The 22,416-nt window shown below is 47.8% G+C and overlaps 1 protein-coding gene across 8 annotated transcripts in view; it reads right to left on the bottom strand.

Annotated features, from left to right (window-relative positions):
• Positions 1-22,416, bottom strand: part of cdh23 (cadherin-related 23) — an 815,609-nt gene that overhangs the window by 343,733 nt on the left and 449,460 nt on the right. For all 8 annotated transcript variants that reach the window (XM_072491426.1, XM_072491427.1, XM_072491428.1 and 5 more), the window contains 2 exons: positions 9,209-9,314; positions 4,833-4,960 (listed from right to left, as the gene is read on the bottom strand). In XM_072491426.1, coding sequence (XP_072347527.1) covers positions 4,833-4,960; positions 9,209-9,314 — 234 coding nt within the window. The remainder of the gene's footprint in view (positions 1-4,832; positions 4,961-9,208; positions 9,315-22,416) is intronic.

The raw sequence follows: 22,416 nt of genomic DNA, 5'->3' as shown, positions 1-22,416 counted from the left end.
CTTGGAGGATACCCCCGTGGACACGGGGAGAACGTGCAAACTCTACACAGTCATCGAAGGCCAGAATCGAACTGGGGCCCCTATGCTGTGTCAGTGTCAGGAAGAGGCAATTCACCCCCTTGATCCTGTTTGACATTCAATGTGATAGGCTGATCCATGACCTTGTTCAGCGTACCAGTCCTTCCCCCATATCCTTTGATGTCTTTGGTTAACAAATAAAATCGAAAAGAAAATCTTTAAAACTGATCTAGCACCAATCACCATTTGCAGAGGGGAGTTTAGAACCTTGACCACGCTGCATGTAGAAGTCTTTCAGTCCACAAAAGAGTGCAAGAGCTCTGGCGACCAGCTCTGAACACGACACCTTCTCAGCATTACGGGCAAAAGAGCTTCCAATTAGTATTCCAAAACACAGAGCTTCTCCATGACTTATTTTCTAAGGCCTTTTTTTTTTTCCCCCAGCCAGAAAATAGTCGCAAAAGGAACTTGGAAAGGCTAATCCATGACTTTCTTTTGCTGATAGCTCAACTGAGGAACCATGAACTGATTGATGGCCTGCAGAAGCAGAAACAACAAAAACACTATTTTTGACAAGATAGGGCCCAAATCTTCAGACACAGGAGTTTTAAAACTCTGTCGGGGGTTTGATTCTTGTGTGCTTGCGTGCTACAGGGTATGCAGCTGGGACAGTTCGTTCATCCAATACATTCGAGCCAGCTGTGACCTATTCTACGCCCCAAACGTGATTTTATTTGCTTGAAATAAAACTCACACCTAAAATCAACAAAAATACAACTTCCATTTATCTGGTACCGTTAACACAGAAAAATGGCCCAAGGTGCTCGATAGAAGCTCGGTATGACAAAATTGGCTGGCAAGTTAACAAAAGTGTTCTTAGAATCGGGGAGGGCTGGGGGCACAGCCACGAGTGTTGGTCAAAAGGGTGCATTTTGAGGCACATCTTAAAAGGGACGAGGGAGAGGGAGGGGAAAAGACAAAAGGAAATTTCAGATAGCTGAAGGGTTGAATGATAATGGGAGGATAGTGAGAGGGCGGCACGGTGGCGCAGTGGTTAGCACTGTTGCCTCACGGCGCTGAGGACCTGGGTTCGATCCTGGCCCCGGGGCACTTTCCGTGTGGAGTTTGCGCATCCCCCCCCCCCCGTCTGCACGAGTCTCACCCCCACAACCCAAAGATGTGCAGTGTAGGTGGATTGGCCACGCTAAATTGCCCCTTCGTTGGAAAAAAAAGAATTGTATCCTCTAAATTTATAAATTAAATTACAAAAATCATGGGTGGCACGGTAGCACAGTGGTTAGCACTGTGGCTTCACAGCGCCAGGGACCTGGGTTCGATTCCCGGCTTGGGTCACTGACTGTGCGGAGTCTGCACGTTCTCCCTGTGTCTGCGTGGGTTTCCTCCGGGTGCTCCGGTTTCCGCCCACAGTCCAAAGATGTGCAGGGGTGGTTTATTAGCGTCCAAAAAAGGTTAGGTGGGGATACTGGGTTACGGGGATATGGTGGAGGTGTCGGCTTAAGTAGGGTGCGCTTTCCAAGGGTCGGTGCAGACTCGATGGGCCGAGTGGCCTCCTTCTGCACTGTAAATGCTATGATTCTTCGGATGCACTTCACTCTCAACTCACCACCACACCCTTCTCCCAACTCCCATGTAACAGATACTGTGTGGTTGCTGGCACATATCATCAAGATCAGGCTGGACAAATGGCTGGGGAGATGGTGGTGATGTGGTACTGTGACTGTACTAATTAACCAGAGGCCCTAGTCAATGCCCTGTGGTCCAAATTCCTCGACAACAGCTAGTGGAATGTAAAATTTAATTAGTAAAAGAGCAAAAAAAATCTGGATTTAAAGCTAGTCTTAATAAACAGACCATTGCAAAAAGCACACCTGGTTCACGAATGTCCTTCAGGGAGGGAAATCTGCCATCCTTACCTGGTCTGGTCGACAGACTCCATAGCCACGGCAATGTGGTTGACCCTTAACTGCCCTCTGGATTGGTCCGAGCAAGCCACTCAGTTCAAGCGCAATTAGGGATGGGCAGCGACTCCTGACCTTGCCAGCAATGCCCATGTCCCGTAAAATGATTTTAAGAAATGTACCAGGGGGATTTGCTGAGTATTTGTAAAAAGCTGGTATACTGCAGAAACTTGAGAACACATTAGGGCGGCACGGTGGCACAGTGATTAGCACTGTAGCTTCATAGCTCTCGGGTCCCAGGTTCGATTCCCGGCTTGGGTGACTGCCTGTGCGGAGTCTGCACGTTCTCCCCCGTGTCTCCGTGGGTTTTCTCCGGGTGCTCCGGTTTCCTCCCACAGTGCACAAAGATGTGCAGGTTAGGTGGATTGGCCATGCTAAATTGCCGCCTAGTGTCCAAAAAGGTTAGGTGGGGTTACGGGGATAGGGTGGAGGTGTGGGATTAAGTAGGGTGCTCTTTCCAAGGGCCAGTGCAGACTCAATGCACTGCAAATTCTATGGATTTTATGATCCAAATAAGAGGTAAATGCCAAAATTGACCAAAGGTAAAATGAAAGAATTCACTTACTCAGTAAAAGCACAACCAATTACATTTAAAAAAAAAATGATTCCCCAATAAATGAGAGATTCATTCAGTACACACTGTACAAAACGAAGAGCAGACAGACAGTTCATTTTCACAACTCCCGCTATCCCACCTAATCGCAGACACTCATCGCAGCCCAGGCAGTCTTCTTTTCTCGAAACTGATTTTCAAATTAAGAATCAATAAGGCGTTAAGTCGCTTTGACGAGTAATTATGCAAAGCAGTCATGACAACCCAGCTGTGTCATCCACAACTAAAACCAGATACTTCAGCATCAGCCACCTAATATTGTAACACAACAAAGGTGGCGTGGGAACGAAGATAGAGAGACAGAATGAAGAATAATTTATAAATTGGAAGAATGAGTTGGTAAGTTCCACTTTGGCGAACAGCCAATGTTTCGGTCTAGAAGGGCAGGCAGTCTCTGAACTAACTAATTGGATTCCAGTTACCTGGTTTGAAGTTATATTTGAGTCTGGAATAATAAAAGCCACAAGCTCAACTCTTTAGGGGCGGCACGGTAGCACAGTGGTTAGCACTGCTACTCCTCGGCTCCAGGGTCCCTGGTTCGGCTCCCGGCTTGGGTCACTGTCTGTGCGGAGTCTGCACCTGTCTGCGTGGGTTTCCTCCCACAAGATGTGCAGGTTTGGTGGATTGGTCATGCTAAAATTGCCTTTGAGTGTCCAAAAAAGGTCAGGTGGGGTTACTAGGTTACGGGGATAGGGTGGAGGTATGGGCTTAAGTAGGGTGCTCTTTCCAGGGCCGGGCCAGACTCGATGGGCTGAATGGCCTCCTTCTGCACTGTAAAGTCTATTAATGAAGCAACAACCCTTTATTAAACCCGCAAGAGAAATCTACAAATCTACAGGGGGCATAGCCTCAAAATAAAGGGAAGTAGATTTAGGACCGAGTTTAGGAGGAATTTCTTCACCCAAAGGGTTGTGAATCTCTGGAATTCCTTGCCCAGTGAAGCAGTTGAGGCTCCTTCTTTAAACGTTTTTAAGAAAAAGATAGATACCTTTCTAAAGAATAAAGGAATTCGGGGATATGATGTACAGGCCGGAGAGTGGAGCTGAGTCCACAAAGATCAGCCATGATCTCATTAAATGGCGGAGCAGGCTCGAGGGGCCAGATGGCCTACTCCTGCTCCTTGTTCTTATGTTCGTGCTTTTGTTACAAAAATATGTCTCTCCAAACCAGTCACTCGGGGTTGAGGTGTTGCTTCGTATAATATCAAGGCCAAAGATGCCACCTCAATCATTCAGCTCAATCCCGGGCTTGCCTGACGTTTATGTCCCTCTGGCTTTTGAGCGAGCAGCCCATCACTGTGGTAAAGCGAAGGCTTGCTTAGCTGCCAACAGTTTTGCTTCAGAGTTAGAGGTTTAAGAGTTCAAAATCGAAATCAACAAATTTGGACCCACAGTTAACGTTCCAGCGTTGACGAAGGGCCATCCAGTCTCGAAACGTCAGCTCCCTTCTCTCACACACAGATGCTGAGATTGGCCAGTATTTTCCGTTTTTGTTTCAGATTCCAGTGTTGGATGTGGTGGGTGCTGCACTGTCACACTTGACGTTTAAAGCTAGTCCATGATTCCAAACAACTGTTAAAAAGCCAATGGCACTATCTGAAGAAGTGTGTTTTCCTCCCCTGTTGGCATGCATTCCAACTTCAACTAACATCATCACTCGACGGGTGAAAAAGAGATGGCTCCTTTGGAAGCTAACAACCATCACCTCCTTTCATAATGGCTGCCTTGTATAATGAATGAACTCTTCCAGATGTGACATTGAACTGGGTCACATCTGCCACTCCTCATGTGGACATCGAAGATCCCATGGCCATTATTTTGAGGAACAGCAGGGGAGTTCTCCCTGGTGGCCTGGCCAATACTCATCTCTCAACTAACATCACCAGAAAAAACAGACTAATCTTGTCATTACCACACTGCTGTTTGCGGAGTCTTGCTTTGTGCAAATTGGCTGCCAACGCGACAACAGTGACTGCACTTCTAAAACATTTAATTGACTGCAAAGCACTCTGGGACACCTTGAGGTTGTGACAGGCCCTATGTAGATGCAAGCCTTTCTTTTCTTTTTAAATAGCATAACGTTTAGCTGTGTATTGACCAAGATCCCACAGCTGCTTCATGAGAGATAATGCGGCCATGACTTATGGCGACCAATGGCCCCAATCGAACCTGGGTTACTGCAGATAAAGGAAAAGCAGACAACATAGATTAATATGAACTTACATAAACTTCAACAGTCACAGGGACTGTGCTGTGCAGAGGAGGAGTCCCAGCATCTTTTGCCATGATGGTCAGATAGATAAATCCTCCTGGTACCTGCTCAAAGTCAATGGGTCTTGTGACGATAATAACTAGGACAAAGAAAGGCATTGAGGAAGATTATTGCCGGTCAATACTTCATAAAAATCACCAGCCATGGAATCTCACACATCTGTATGTTATCTTTTCAAGCCCGAATTTAGTATTCTCAGCAACAGATAGCAATTTAATTCATTTACCCTACTGTAAAAATCGATAACTACCTTCATTACTAAATATATCAGCAGTGACATTAACTTATACTAGGGGATGTTTTTACTTAATTTAAAATTTAGGTTAAAAATCAATAGCAGACCATCATAAGAGCATATTAAAAATCTGTCCACACTATCGCCAACCAAGAATTTCTAGATCATCAGCAAGAGCATCAAGTCATAGAATCTTGGAATCCTACAGTACAGAAGGAGGCCATTCGGCCCATTGGGTCTGCTCCGACCCTCCCAAAGAGCACCCCACCCACCCCGCCGCCCTGTCCCCGTAACCCCACCTAACCTGCGCACCTTTGGACACTTAAGGGGCAATTTAGTGCGGCCAACCCACCTCACCTGCACATCTTTGGACTGCGGGAGGAAACCGGAGCACCCGGAGGAAACCCACGCAGACACGGGGAGGACGTGCAGACTCCGCACAGGCAGACACCCAAGGCCGGAATCGAACCCGGGTCTCTGGCGCTATTTTAAAAAGACAATCTTCTGTGATTTGTAGCTGATTTGCGAACATTAAATTTTCAACCGCTGAAATTTGCATGCCAGTTGATGTGAGGCAGGAATCGTAACAGCCAGGGAGAGTACCCCAGATGTACAAAGGATTGACCATCTTAGCCGTATCCAGATCCCTCTCCAATACAGTTAGTTTATTTTTATTCTTTCACGGGATGTGGGCCTTACTGGCTGGACCAGCATTTATTGCCCATTCCGGAGAGCATTTAAGGGTCAACCGCATTGCTGGAGTCGCCTATAGGCCAGAGCAGGTGCCAAGTGGATAGAGGCAGTGGCCAGCAGATTGCCAGGTTCAATCTTGAGAGTTTAAAGTTTAGACAAGAAGGACTTACAAGACTTGAAAAAACATTTACATGTATGAGATTACAGTGAGTGAAATGCAGTGTATGAGTCAGCGAAGGTAAAGTTAGGGCAGCACGGCGGTGCAGTGGTTAGCACTGCTGCCTCACTGCACCAAGGCGCCAAGTTCGATCCCGGCTCTGGGTCACTGTCCGTGTGGAGTTTTCACGTTCTCCTGTGTTTGCATTGGTTGCCCCCCACACCCAAAGATGTGCCGGGTAGGTGGATTGGCCACGCTAAATTGCCCCTTAATTGGAAAAAATGAATTGGGCACTCTAAATTTATAAAAAAATAAAGGTGTTAAGGCTGCATCACAGCTTGGTGTGGCAACTGCTCGGCCCAAGATCGCAAGAAACCCCAGAGTGTGATGAACTCCGCCCTCATCACACAAGCTTCGCAGCCTCCCATTGATTCTATCTGCACCTCCCACTACCTCAGGAAGGCAGACAGCATTGTCAGAGACCCCTCCCACCCAGGCAGTGCCTTCTTCCAGACCCTTCCATCAGGCAGAAGGTACAGATGTCCGAAGGCCCGCACATCCAGACATAGGAACAACTTCTTCCCCACAGCTACAAGACTCCTCAACGACTCCCCCTCGGACTGATATGTTCCCCGTAGGAACACTATTCACGACGCCCTATGCTGCTCGTGCTCATGTATTTGCTTTGTTTGGGCCCTTGTTCCACACTGTAACCAATCACTGTTTGCCGATTATTCTTTTTGTCTACTGTGTACGTAGTGTGTATGTTCCCTTGGTCGCGGAAAAATGCTTTTCACTGTAATTCGGTACATGTGACAATAAGTCAATAAGAAATAAGAGCATGAGTCTAGAGAGCTGGTGCAGACAAGATGAACTGAATGGCCTCCTTCTTCACCGTAACAATTCTGTGATTCTGTGAAAGTCGGCCATTTGGCTCCACGTCTGCACTGCAATAAGGTCACGGCTGACCCTCTGACTCCACTTCACTTTCCCACACTACTCCCATGTCTCTTAATTCTCGTGGCATCCAAAAATCCATTGTCTCACATAGTGAACATCCTTGGCCCTCTGGGATAGAGAATTCTAAACATTCACAACCCACCGAGTAAAGAAAACCCTCCTCATCCCAATTTAGTAATGGCCGACCCCTTATTCGGAGACTGTGAACCCCGTCTTCAAATTCCCCCATCAGGGAAAACAGCATCTCAACCTCCAACTCTGTCAGGCCCCTGAAGAACGGTGTAAATAATGCTGCGTTTCCCCCGCTGGGTCCTCATCACGCAACAGCGTGTGATTGGTTTCAGAGCAGTTTAGAAGCAAATTGGGAGCAGTTCACTGAGCAATGTCTTGTTCACCCGCTCTCAATCAGCAACTGCACTTGACTGAAGAAGAATGAGCGAGGTGCGAAGCACAGAAAATACCGACAGCCATTAACTTCACAAACTGCCGTTTAGGGTTAGACTAAACCCTGTCCACCGAGTTTCATGGTGAAAACTTTTCACAGGTCGAGGACACTCAATTGGAGCCAAGGTTTTGTGATTACACTGTTAACGTGCACTTTGTGTTTCGAACAACACAACCGGGATCTACTTTAAATCACTGTGTGCAAGCACCGCATTGAAACTTAAAAAATAATGACCCTTCAGTTGCACTGTGACTGTATTTATGAAGCTACTTGAGCAAACCGTTCAAAGCGAACATTTTCTTTTCTTTGGGCCATTTTATATGATAAGTGCACAGCTGGGAGCAGACATCTGGCCCTTACTACACCAGCTGAAGTCAGCAGCGAGACAGATCCAGGTTCTGTGAACTGACAGTCAGGGACTCAGAAAATGTGGATTTACCAAAGCGGCAGTTGCTTAAGATTAGGGGTGTTGGGTGCGGCACGGTCAGTAGAATTTTGTTGTTACTCAGCACAAGGTTTGGTTTGACTCTTGCTCCGGGTACCTGGGTTAACAGTGCCAGTTCAGTACTGGGGCAGTGCCGCACTGTCTGAAGGGACCTGTTTCTCAGGAGATCGTACCACAGCCCTGTTTCCCCTCCGTAAAAGATTACACCCAGCTTTTTTTAAAAAAGAGGGCCCAGGCCATATCCTCGCCAATGTTTAACCCTCAAATAACATCATATAAAGCAGATTGTCCGGTCATAATCCCTGTTGTGTTATGTACTTTGGGATAACACAGGCTGCAACTCGATGCAGCTTTGACCAAAAGATACTCCACACTTTGAAGTAAGTTCAATGTGATTTATTGAACCATTAGCACAGTTCTCTATGAGTTCGACTCTCCTGCTAATCTTGCTATAGTAACTCAGTCTAACTAACCAGTCTGCTCTAAGCCATGCGGTGGGTGTGATGCTTCTGATCTGCCCCTGTCCTCCTCTCTAAGTGTCGCCTGTGGAAAGAGACAGAGCATGTGTGCCCTGTCCTTTTATATGGGTTGTGTAATGCCCCCTTGTGGTAATGCCATCTCTGGGTGTCTTGACTGTTCATTGGTTGTGTCCTATTCTAAGTGTTCATTAGCTGCATGTTTGCATATCATGACATCTCCGGTGCTCCCTCTAGTATTTACTTAGTTGTAGTGTATTTACATTAACCCCTTGTGTATATACAGTGATGCATGTCACCACAATCCCGTTTTTGAGAACTTGGAGCCCACAGACTGGCTGCTGGGTTTTTGTATTTCTTTTTTTTAAAATAAATTTAGTGTACACAATTAATTTTTTTCCAATTAAGGGGCAATTTAGTGTGGCCAATCCACCGACCCTGAACATCTTTGGGTTGCGAGGGTGAAACCCACGCAGACACGGGGAGAATGTGCAAACTCCACACGGACAGTGACCCAGAGCCGGGATCGAACCTGGGACCTCGGGGCCGTGAGGCTGCAGTGCTAACCCACTGTGCTGCCCTGGGTTTCAACACTGCGTCGCAACAGTGACTACGCTTCATTAGCAGTAAAGCGCTTGGCGACATCTTGAGCTTATGAAAGGCGCTACAGAAAAGATTCTTCTAAGGAAGCTGCCATCTATGAAATGTCACCTCGTTTGTGCTCTTGAATATTGTTGTATTAGACGGCCGGACTGTTGGCACTTGTTTCCAACTTGCAGTCTGAAAGTGCGAGGGTGATCGACAAGGAATCGCAAGGCCAACACCAACTCTCAAACACACCTAAAAACCTCCTTACAACCTCCTGCATCCCTACTGCTAGTAGGGTTTGACCCCAAGGTAAAAGTGCGGGTCTTACCCCCATAACCCTCTGATACCCCAATATCGAAGTAGTTGCTGAGAGTTGACGCATTATAAATGCTGTAACTGATCTGGTTGTTTGGAGAAGAGTCGTCGTCAATCGCCTGCAATAAAAACAAAACAAAATGGCCGTCATCAAGCTGGGAAGGAACACAAGAGAAAACAAATGGCTGCTGCCTTTTTGCCACAGAAACATACAAGAACCCACATTTCTAAGCATTTAAAATTCTGTTAAACGGTCATTGACCCCGAAACGCTAATCTCTCTCCTGTTGAGATTTGCCTGCATTCTCTGGTCTTCCCAAAATGTCTGTACTCCTCCTCAGCTACAGAAAGACATCGCGGAGCCTTTCCCACTGAAGGAATACAGATAGTAAGCAGGTGAAAGGCTGGGTGGACAGGGTTGAGCAAAATTGAAGAGCGGTCTTTTGAGGATAGTTAATGACCGCGGAGTTGGAAGTATATTAACTGAAAGAGTCAACAGGATTTGGAAAAGAGCTACATACAACCTTGTGGGAAAAAATGGTCACTCTTCAGGTTTCATCTCAAGGTAGAGGGAATATGATCTTCAGACAGAGCAGAGGTTCCTGCTGTGAAGGATGCTTCAAATCAGTGACTCTTGCAAATTAAAAGTACATTTTAAACTCCACAAGTTTTACGAGTAACCAGTACCATACATGTACCGTCACCCAAACCTGAACTCCCGATTAATACCACCTGCTTTTGTTTCTTGGCCATTTCTTCAGAGAATAAAATAAATTACAATTTGTAAAGCTATCGCAATAAGATTTGATGTGTTTTATAATGCTTCAGAAAGACTAGACTTAACCATAGTTAACCATCCCATAGTTTCATAGCCTTCAGCTTGTGTCCTTGCTTTTTGCGAACTTCAATTAGACTTTACTTCAGCCGTACCTCATCCTGGGCCCCTTTCCTTCGCTGCCTCCTCCTTGTATCTTCTTTCTAATTGATTCCCAGTTGTTCAGGCCCTACTGTTACTTTGAAGGCAAGAAGCTTGTATATAGTTTGCCAACGATCAGCGCTTTCTCCAAAGGCCAATTTTCTTTACACAGACATATCAACTCACCCAAATAGATGGAGGAATGGATTAATCAAACTTCAAACTCAGGGGATGATCAAGATATTTCCAGATTGTACTTCAAAGTTCCCTCGGTCTGAAATAACTAGTAAGGTCACTGCAAACCCTGTGTTGTCCCACAGAAGGCACAATCCTGCCAGATGTGCTTCCACCTGCCCAATGCTCATCACCTGGATTACCCCTGCCCCTAGGTTGTGTTGTTGATGTGTATTACTTTTTTTTATAAAATAGGCTTATTAGTGTTTTTTTCATAACAAACAAAATAATATAAAACAATTAACCCAAGTTACAAAATCAAACAACAAGGCTAACAAGCGAAAGCACATATTAACTTAACCCCAAAACACTAAACTAAACCCTCTAACAGCTGATGGTGACCAGCTCCATAAAAAAAGAAAACGGATGGTGCCATCTTCGATAGGACCCTTCTACCGACCCTCCTATGGTGAAATTAACCTTCTCCAAATGTAAGAAAGACCTGCGGGTCACCTAACCATGGGGCACTGGGCGGAACTCCAGCTAAGTAGAACCCGCCTTGGGGCTATTAACAAGGCAAAGGCAATGGGTGTGTTATTAAGGCATTAATGATTTAGTAATAAATCACAAGAGTGGAAATCTTCTTCCATGGAACGTTTTCATCAACTCAAGCAGTTGAGTTGCAGGACTGTACAGAATAGGGCAGCAAAAATCATCTTTCCTGGATCAAATATCGCCTCTGCCCCACATCAAACATCACTTGTCCCCTGAACTAAAAATAATCCCTTCCTCTCATCAAACATCTCATCCCTTCCCCAGTCATGGCACTTACCAAATGCGATTCTGAGGTGACAGAGTACTAACAGTTCGGAGCTGTAATCCTCAGCCACGTACTGACACAGCTAGTGGAAGAGACCACGCAATTTCAACCCTGAAAATGTCATTGCAGCCTATGTGTGTGCGTGTGTGTGTGCGCGTGTGTGTGAAGAATGTAGTACCTACTGAACGCGATGGTGGAGATCAGTTCCAGTGCTGTTATGATCCTAAGGGCAGGTAACAGGAGTTAGATTTGTCTTTCAGTTACAAGTCTTTCAGCATCAAAATCAGAATGAGTTGCTTTCCCTGTGCATTTTAGACGTGGACTGTTCTTGCAGCAACATTCACATTTCGAAGTGCCAAAATTACAGGAGACAGAACAGAGTGATTTCAAACTACAGTCAATTACAAGTTAATTGATTTTTGCCGAGAAAGTTCTGACCTTGAGCCTGAAATTTCTAAGTAGCTGACATCTTGCAACTTCTCCTCATTTACAGAAATTAATCTGCTGTTGACTCCAGGGTATTTCCAGCAATTAAGCCTTTTGTGACCTTAAAGGATCAGACTCTCTTAAACACAGTTCCAACTCTCAGTAGAATTACATAGTGTACAGAGTAGAGTTTTGCACACATGTCCGAGGAACAATGCCACGGGAATGGCGTTAGGTACCAAATTGCAACGGGACCCTACGCTAGGGGGACACGAGCCTCCCCTTTCCAACTCAGCCATCTGTTTATTCCCTTCCAAAGTCAATCACCTGCGGCAATGATCACCATGAGTCAAAGGATATTCAAAAAAGGCAGTATGTCTGTTCCAGGAAGAAATAACTGCTCTATGCTTCATGAAAGACTTAAAATAATTCAGTAATATGTCATACATATCCAATCACCAGTCACTGAGGCAGCTGGAGAAGTTAAATTCTGCCATTACACGGGGTGATGGGGGATTTGGGATATGTTATATGGGATATATTTTACCACATGGGGTGCTGCGATGTTAACTGATATTTTAGGAATTAATTAATTAATTCCCATTCACTTTGCCATGTGTGATGTTGATGATTACATGCCTGACCTTCAAACACAAGAAAGATGCTTCAGGAAAATTCAATTTCTGGCGGATCAGGTGAGCTGTGATTAATATTCTTCACAGAATGATGCAGCAGAGAAATGACTCCATTCAGCCCACTGTGTGAATGGTGCCACTGATTTACCCCAATACAACATCCATTCCATCTCTTGTCAATCCCTCCTCTCTCCAGCTACATAATTCATCAATTACTATCCCTCTCCAGTTCTGCAGAAGGGTCAAAGGGACTCGAAGCGTTAACTCCGCTTCTCTCTCTGATGTCCTCCCACAGTCCAGAGATGGGCAGGTTAGGTGGATTGGCCGTGCTAAATTGCCCCTTAGCGTCCAAAAGATTAGGGGAAGGTTACGGGGGGTGGAGGGATGGGTTTAAGTAGTGTGTTCTTTCCAAGGGCCGGTGCAGATCGTTGGACCGAATTAACATAGAACATTACAGCGCAGTACAGGCCCTTCGGCCCTCGATGTTGCGCCGACCTGTGAAACCACTCTAAAGCCCATCTACACTATTCCCTTATCGTCCATATGTCTATCCAATGACCATTTGAATGCCCTTAGTGTTGGCGAGTCCACTACTGTTGCAGGCAGGGCAGTCCACGCCCTTACTACTCTCTGAGTAAAGAACCTACCTCTGACATCTGTCCTATATCTATCTCCCCTCAATTTAAAGCTATGTCCCCTTGTGCTAGACATCACCATCCGAGGAAAAAGGCTCTCACTGTCCACCCTATCCAATCCTCTGATCATCTTGTATGCCTCAATTAAGTCACCTCTTAACCTTCTTCTCTCTAACAAAAACAGCCTCAAGTCCCTCAGCCTTTCCTCATAAAATCTTTCCTCCATACCAGGCAACATTCCGGTAAATCTCCTCTGCACCCTTTCCAATGCTTCCACATCCTTCCTCTAATGCGGGGTCCAGAATTGCACGCAATACTCCAAATGCAGCCGCACCAGAGTTTTGTACAGCTGCAACATGACCTCATGGCTCCGAAACTCAATCCCTCTACCAATAAAAGCTAACACACCGTACGCCTTCTTAACAACCCTCTCAACCTGAGTGGCAACTTTCAGGGATCTATGTACATGGACACCGAGATCTCTCTGCTCATCCACACTGCCAAGAATCTTACCATTAGCCCAGTACTCTGTCTTCCTGTTATTCCTTTCTAAATGAATTACCTCACACTTTTCTGCATTAAACTCCATTTGCCACCTCTCAGCCCAGCTCTGCAGTTTATCTATGTCCCTCTGTAACTTGTAACATCCTTCCGCACTGTCCGCAACTCCACCGACTTTAGTATCATCTGAAAATTTACTCACCCATCCTTCAACGCCCTCCTCCAGGTCATTTATAAAAATGACAAACAGCAGTGGCCCCAAAACAGATGCTTGTGGTTCACCACTAGTAACTGGACTCCAGTCTGAATGTTTCCCGTCAACCACCACCCTTTGTCTTCTTCCAGCTAGCCAATTTCTGATCCAAACTGCTAAATCACCCTGAATCCCATGCCTCCGTATTTTCTGCAGTAGCCTACCGTGGGGAACTTTATCAAACGCTTTACGGAAATCCATATACACCACATTAACTGCTTTACCCTCATCCACCTGTTTGGTCACCTTCTCAAAGAACTCAATAATGTTTGTGAGGGTTGACCTACCCTTCACAAACCCGTGTTGACTATCTCTAATCAAATTATTCCTTTCCAGATGATTATACATCCTATCTCTTATAAACCTTTCCAAGACTTTGCCCACAACAGAAGTAAAGCTCACTGGTCTATAGTTACCGGGGTTGTCTCTACTCCCCTTCTTAAACAAGGGGACAACATTTGCTATCCTCCAGTCTTCTGGCACTCCTGTAGACAAAGATGACTTAAAAATCAAAGCCAAAGGCTCAGCAATCTCCTCCCTAGCTTGCCAGAGAATCCTAGGATAAATCCCATCCGGCCCAGGGGACTTATCTATTTTCACACTTTCCAGAATTGCTAACACCTCCTCCTTATGAATCTCAAGCCCTTCTAGTCTAGTAGCCTGAATCTCAGTATTCTCCTCGACAACACTGTCTTTTTCCTGTGTGAATACTGACGAAAAATATTCATTTAGCACCTCTCCTATCTCCTCGGACTCCACGCACAGCTTCCCACTACTGTCCTTGACTGGCCCTACTCTTACCCTAGTCATTCTTTTATTCCTGACATATCTATAGAAAGCTTTAGGGTTATCCTTGATCCTAACTGCCAAAGACTTTTCATGTCCCCACCTGGCTATTCTTAGCTCTCTCTTTAAGTCCTTCCTAGCTAACTTGTAACGCTTGAGCGCCCTAACTGAACCTTCATGTCTCATCTTTACATAAGCCTCCTTCTTTCTCTTGACAAGTGTTCTGACTGCTTTCGTAAACCACGGTTCCCTCACTCGACCACTTCCTCCCTGCCTGACAGGTACATACTTATCAAGATCACGCAGTAGCTGTTCCTTGAACAAGCTCCACATTTCCATTGTGCCCATCCCCTGCAGTTTTCCTCTCCATCCGATGCATCCTAAGTCTTGCCTCATCGCATCATAATTGCCTTTCCCCCAGACATAACTCTTGCCCTGCGGTATATACCTATCCCCTTCCATCACTAAAGTAAACGTAATCGAATTGTGGTCACTATCACCAAAGTGCTCACCTACCTCCAAATCTAACACCTGTCCTGGTTCATTACCCAGTACCAAATCCAATATGGTCTTGCCTCTCGTTGGCCTACCTGCATACTGTGTCAAGAAACCTCCTGCACACATTGGACAAAAACGGACCCATCTAAAGTACTCAAACTATAGCGTTTCCAGTCAATATTTGGAAAGTTAAAGTCCCCCATAACAACTACCCTGTTGCTTTTGCTCCTATCCAGAATCATCTTTGCGATCCTTTCCTCTACATCTCTGGAATTTTTCAGAGACCTATAGAAAACCCCTAACAGGGTGACCTCTCCTTTCCTGTTTCTAACCTCAGCCCATACTACCTCAGTGGACGAGTCCTCATCAAACGTCCTTTCTGCCACCGTAATACTGTCCTTGACTAACAATGCCACCCCTCCCCCTCTTTTACCACCTTCCCGGAGCTTACTGAAATATCTAAACCCCGGCACATGCAACAACCATTCCTGTCCCTGCTCTATCCATGTCTCCGAAGTGGCCACAACATCGAAGTCCCAGGTACCAACCTATGCCGCACGTTCACCCACCTTATATCCGGATGCTCCTGGCATTGAAGAAGACACTTCAAACCACCTTCCTGCCTGTCGATACACTCCTGCAACTTTGAAACCTTACTCATGACCTCACTACTATCAACCTGCTGTATACTGGAGCTACAATTCAGGTTCCCAATCCCCTCCTTCTGCACTGTAAATTCTATGATTCGATGAATAAAAATGATCAGCTATGATCCAATTGAAGCGGTAGAACAAGTTTGAGAGGCTGAAATGTCCCATTCATATGGTGGAAAATATTATTGATATTTTTCGATGCTGTTGCAACAAGCCCTTTCCTCTTTCCTCGCCAGGATGTGTATGGTAAAGACAAGCATTTGCCAAATGATGTTTCCAAAGAGACAATGCCCCTTTCAGCGAAAATTTCCTCTCTTAAAGAACCCATCCGTTTCACAGGCCACATCATATATTTAAAAAGTGCTTTTGAAGTAGCACATAATAGTTCCACCTGCTCCCTTTTTGTCTCTAATAAATTAAACTGCCACACAATCCAACACATTGTCAATTGCATTAACATCACAATCACGTCTTAATCAGATACAATGACCAAAATGACAGTCGATTTGGAGAAGCTGACAGTGCAGTAAATAGCTTTTTAAAAAAAAAAAACAAGTAATTAAGTATCAGTCAGCCTCGCTTTATCCGCGAGGAATCACAGATAAAGGTGGAGGCTTGTAATTAAAGAACTCCCAGGCTCGGTGTCGATGCCCACGGACGTGCAGCCAGTCACACACAATGCTGCTCGTTCTTCCATGTGGCGGCGATAGCTGCGAAACGCATTGACGGGAACAAAGTACAGAAGTTGCTCAACTGGTCGGGCATGGCAGCTGCAGTGGGAAGCGACAAGTTGGATGTTTTCGGTGCAACCTGCAAACTCAGGACAGAGGCGGGCACGACCCTCAGAATGGGGCCAGGCTCATTCAGGGGGGGATTCAGGGAGCAGGAATCCCCATAAAGCGGAATAGAAACTGTGGAACCGCCCACCCAGAAGTGCGGCGGATGCTGGAGATTTAGTGAGCCGGCGATATCACGAGATAGGGAACAAATGTGGGTAAATGGATTTGAAGTCTGATGCACGATCAATGACCACTAAAGCGAGGTTGTAGTCCAACTGAAGGCTTTAATAAGCTAGATGTTTCCCCCAGCAGCTCAGGTACAGAATGAAGGCTGCTGGGGCGGCACAGGCTCTTATACCCCGCCTTGTAAGGCGGAGCTACCATACAGCTTGACCAATAGGAAACATACAATATCTACCAATGGTGTTCCAGCATTACCAGGTGCTGTAATACCTCTACACAGACTACCACATTCACCCACTGTTAAAAAAAAACAGTCCGGCGGGGGTGGGGGGGGGGTGGCCTGATATTACAACATGGTAACGTGGTAGAAATTATAGTTATGGAGGTACCGTAATACCTCCGTACAGCATTTTATAACTATTTACAATTCTATTTACTATTTACAATTTATGATTCATAATTAACTATACACTTTAAAATGAAGCAATCAGTCGATCGGGGGCCCTGGTCGTCCTCTGTGATCGTCGAAGCTTCGGCGGTGACTCCAGTGGAGGCGCGGGCGTCTATGACTCCGGGAGCGTGGCTTCGATCTCCATGGCAGCTTCGGCACCCCTAGACGGCGCTGGTGGGAAAACGGCTGACCTGGGAAGGGAGCTTCTGCGGGGTGCGTTGGTGGGTGGGGGGGCCTAGACGGGGCCGGTGGAAGGACCGATCCTCCTGTAAGGTGCACTGGTGGGAGGGAGGGTGGGACTGGTGGCTGGGGTGTGCGTGGGGTTCCGGCGGGCGCCAGGTCTCGTAGGGAGACCGTATCTTGTCGGCCGTTGGGGTACGCCACGTAGGCGTACTGGGGGTTAGCGTGGAGAAGATGGACCCTCTCGACCAACAGGTCCGACTTGTGCGACCGCACGTGTTTTCGGAGCAGGATGGGTCCGGGAGCTGCCAGCCAGGTCGGGAGTGAGGTCCCAGAGGAGGACTTCCTGGGGAAGACAAGGAGACGTTCGTGAGGTGTTTGGTTGGTTGTGGTACAAAGCAGTGACCGGATGGAGTGGAGGGCATCCGGGAGGACTTCCTGCCAGCAGGAGACTGGGAGATTCCTGAGCCATAGGGCCAGTAGGACGGTCTTCCAGACCATTCCGTTCTCCCTCTCTACCTGTCCATTACACCGGGAGTTGTAACTGGCCGTCCTGCTCGAGGCGATGCCCTTGCTGAGCAGGAATTGACGCAGTTCGTCGCTCATAAAGGAGGACCCCCTATCACTGTGTATGTAAGCGGGGAACCCGAACAGTGCAAAGATGCTATGGAGGGCCTTGATGACGGTGGTTGCGGTCATGTTGGGGCAGGGGATGGTGAATGGGAACCGGGAGTACTCGTCAATCACGTTTAGGAAGTACGTGTTGCGGTCGGTGGAGGGGAGGGGGCCTTTGAAGTCCATGCTGAGGCGTTCAAAGGGACGGGAAGCCTTTATCAGGTGCGCTTTCTCTGGCCGGTAGAAGTGCGGTTTGCACTCCGCGCAGATTTGGCAATTCCTGGTGGCGGTCCTGACCTTCTCGATGGAGTAGGGCAGGTTGCGGGTCTTGATAAAGTGGAAAAAGCGAGTGACCCCCGTGTGGCAGAGGTCCTTGTGGAGGGCTCGGAGGCGGTCTACTTGTGCGTTGGCACATGTGCCGTGGGACAGGGCATCAGGAGGCTCGTTTAGCTTCCCGGGACGATACAAGATCTCGTAGTGTAAGTGGAGAGTTTGACCCTCCACCGCAAGATCTTGTTGTTTTTTTATCTTGCCCCGCTGTGCATTATCGAACATGAAAGCAACCGACCGTTGGTCAGTGAGGAGAGTGAATCTCCTGCCGGCCAGGTAATGCCTCCAATGTCGCACAGCTTCTACTATGGCCTGGGCCTCCTTTTCTACTGAGGAGTGGCGGATTTCGGAAGTATGGAGGGTACGGGAGAAGAAGACCACGGGTCTGCCCGCTTGGTTGAGGGTGGCCGCCAGAGCTACGTCAGACTCGTCGCTCTCGACCTGGAAGGGGAGGGACTCGTCGATGGCGTCCATCGTGGCCTTTGCAATGTCTGCTTTGATGCGGCTGAAGGCCTGGTGGGCCTCTATCGACAGGGGAAAAGCTGTGGATTGGATCAGGGGACGGGCCTTGTCCGCATAGTTGGGGACCCACTGGGCATAGTAAGAGAAAAACCCTAGGCAGAGCTTCAGGGCCTTGGAGCAGTGAGGGAGGGGGAACTCCATAAGGGGGCGCATGCATTCAGGGTCGGGGCCTCTAACTCCATTTCGCACTACGTAGCCGAGGATGGCTGTGCGGTCGGTGCTAAACACGCATTTATCCTTGTTATATGTAAGGATCTTTGCGGTCTGGAGGAATTTTCGGAGGTTGGTGTCGTTGTCCTGCTGGTCGTGGCCGCAGATTGTGACATTATCGAGATACGGGAATGTTGCCCATAAACTGTACTGGTCAACCATTCGGTTCATCTCGCGCTGGAAGACCGAGACCACGTTAGTGACACCGAAGGGAACCCTTACGAAGTGATAGAGCCGCCTAGCTGCCTCGAAGGCAGTGTATATGCAGTCACTAGTGCGGATGGGGAGCTGGTGGTAGGCGGACTTAAGATCCACCGTGTAGATGCGCGATCCTGTTTACCAGGTTGGATATGCGGGGGAGAGGGTACGCGTCCAGCTGCGTAAACCTGTTGATGGTCTGACTGTAGCCGATGACCAGCCTATGCTTCTTCCCGGTCTTTACCACCACTACTTGAGCTCTCCAGGGACTGTTGCTAGCTTCAATGAATGTCGTGTTGGGTGCTCCGCTACACAGACGAACCAACACGGTTGCGGATGGTACAACTCAGTTTTATTACTAACATATATTTACAGTGGTAAACTGGTTACTGAGGTTCGATCATAACCCTTGAATCTGTGGACCTATTCCTAACACTATCTTGGAGTGGCACTCAGCACATGGTGGATGTCTGAGTGGCTTGTTGTGAGCTCTGTGCCCTGAGCTGTCTCCTGCTGGAATGCAGGGGAAGTGTTGTGTTCCCTGTTTTATAGTGTGTATGCTCTTGCCTGTGATTGGCTGTGGTGTTGTGTGTGTATTGATTGGTCCGTTGATCTGTCCATCAGTATGTATGTATGTTTGCACCATGATGTTTACCTGAATATCATGACAAATGACCCCTTCCCTTAGTAGCCTTTGGACCTCTGACCTAATAAAGATCCGGTCCTGGGCACTTTACCGTCTGCTCCTGGTGGCGACGGGTTTGCAATCCGGGGTGAGGTTCGCAAACAGGGAAGGTGGATCGACCTTGAGGGTCGCGAGGCCACAGACAGTGAGGGGGGGGGCTACAGGGCCGCCAAATTTGAAAGTTAGACTTTGGAGATTACAGTGGAAGTCTAACCCTAGGAGTGTGGCCACGCAGAGGTGGGGAAGGACGTAGAGCCGGTAATTTTTAAACTCCCTTCCCTGGACTGTGAGGTTTGCAGTACAAAACCCCTTTATCTCTACTGAGTGGGAACCAGAGGCCAGGGAGATTTTTTGATTAATGGGGTGGACGAGGAGAGAACAGCGCCTTACCGTGTCGGGGTGTATGAAGCTCTCTGTGCTCCCACAGTCGATTAAGCAGGACGTCTCGTGCCCGTTGATTAGTACTGTTGTTGCAGCAGTTGAGAGTGTTCGAGGTCGGGACTGATCCAGGGTCACTGAGGCTAATCTCATCAGTTGAGTGTTCTCTTCGGGCGGTGTGCGGTCAGCCGAGTTGGGGTCCTGGGAGTCCATCCAAGATGGTGGCTCCCATTCATCGCACATGGCTGGGGGTGCACAAAATGGTGGCGCCCATCCATCGAACATGGCGTCCGCAGGACAAGATGGCGGCGCCCGGGGACCGCACGTGGCACTGGAGTAGGAAGGCAGCGACCGCTGGCCACACGGGGACCGTGGAGAGGTTTGTGGTGGCGGTCTGCATTTGCCGCTGGAGACCGCGGTGACCGCCCGGGCCTGACATACCACCACGAAGTGGCCCTTTTTACCGCATCCCTTGCAGGTGGATGCGCGGGCCGGACAGCGCTGCCAGGGGTGCTTGGCCTGCCCGCAAAAGTAGCACCGGGGCCCCCCCCGAGGTTGCCAGGCCGCCTTGCAGCACAAGCTTGTGGGGGGATGGGGTATGTGTCGGGGTCGGCTGCGGAGGGTTTCCACGCTGCCCAGGGGGATGCCGTGCAGTCAAGAACGTAAGCGCGGGCATTTCTGGAGGCGACATTCAGGGAGCCTGCAAGGGCCCGTGCCTCCTTGAGGCCTAAGGTGTCTTTTTCCAGCAATCGTTGGCGGATTTGGGAGGACAGCATACCTGCCACGAAAGCGTCCCGGATCAAGAGTTCTGTGTGCTCGCTCGCCGAAACTTGCGGGCGGCTGCAGTTTCTCCCCAACACCAGGAGCGCACGGTAGAATTCTTCCAGCGATTCCCCAGGGATTTGTCGCCTCATTGCTAGCAGATGTCGGAGGTGGACCTGGTTTACCGGGCGAATATAATGTCCTTTTAGCAGCTCTATTGCTGCATCGAAGTCTTCCGTGTCCTCGATGAGGGTGCAAATTTTCGGGCTCACTCTCGAGTGCAGGACTTGCATTTTCTGTTCTCCTGTGGGTGTGTTTTTGGCCGTTCCGAGATATCCTTTGAAACACGCCAGCCAGTGGTTGAAGATTGCCGCTGAGTTCGCCGCGTGGGGGCTGAGTTGCAGACACTCCGGCTTGATTCGGAGCTCCATCCTTTTAAATCTAGCTTATTAAATTGATGCATGATCAATGACCACTAAAGCGAGGTTGTAGTCCAACTGAAGGCTTTAATAAGCTAGTGTTTCCCCCAGCAGCTCAGGTACAGAATGAAGGCTGCTGGGGCGGCACGGGCTCTTAGACCCCGCCTTGCAGGGCGGAGCTACCATACAGCTTGACCAATAGGAAACATACAATATCTACCAATGGTGTTCCAGCATTACCAGGTACCGTAATACCTCTACACAGACTACCACAAAGTCCAGACCAGCCACTATCCAGTGGAAAGTTGGAACGGGTCCAAGCGGCTGAATAGCCTACCGTTACCAGGTTCACACAAACCTATGAACCAGGAGCTTGAGGAGACCATTCGTCCCCTCGAGCCTGCTCCACCATTCAACAAGATCATGGCTGGTCTGATTGTAACCTCAACCCCGCATTCCTGCTGACCCCCGATAACCTTTCACCCCCTTGTTAATGGAGAATCTATCTCACTCTGCCTTAAAAATATTCAAAGATTCTGCTTCCGCTGGCTTTTGAGGAAGGGAGTACCAGAGACTCTCAACCCGCAGACAAACAAATTTGTCTCATCTCGGTTGCACTTGTTTTTAAACAGTGACCCCCCCCTAGTTCTAGATTCTCCCACACGATGAGGCACCCTCTTCACATCCGCCCTGGCAATACCGCTCAGGTTCTTAAAGGTTCCAATCAGTTCGCCTCTCACGCTTTTAAACTCCAGCGGATACAAGCCTAGCCTGTCGAGCCGTCGCTCCTGAGAAAACCTGCCCATTCCTGGTATCAGTCTCGTGAACATTCTCTGAACTGCTTCTAACTGTTCCTAATAGTCAAATTCCTGTGCCATTTCCAAGCAATCCAAGCGTTAGCCACTGAGCACAGGGCCCCGTCAATTGTTCCAGGTTTGGCCGAAAGCCCTGGACCAATGACAGAAAACCTTATCTGCGGATTGGGTTAAAAAAAAAAAACGTTTACACCTATCACACCAAATATCGTCCTCCCCTCAATAAAAGATTATTTATTTATATGAAAAGGACTACTGAGTATTCCCCGCATTTCCTGTTTTTATCCCATATTAAAAATAAAATTGACTAGACCAGATAGATAATGCAGTGGAAGCATTTCTATGTGAACAGTTGCCTGGTATTTGAAAAGAGACACATGTTGCCGAAGTTTTTCATT

The sequence above is a fragment of the Scyliorhinus torazame genome, chromosome 28 (assembly GCF_047496885.1).
Source record: "Scyliorhinus torazame isolate Kashiwa2021f chromosome 28, sScyTor2.1, whole genome shotgun sequence".
Classification (NCBI taxonomy): Eukaryota; Metazoa; Chordata; class Chondrichthyes; order Carcharhiniformes; family Scyliorhinidae; genus Scyliorhinus; species Scyliorhinus torazame.
The sequence above is the reverse complement of the archived record's forward strand: the minus strand, read 5'-3'. Positions and strand labels throughout refer to the sequence as shown.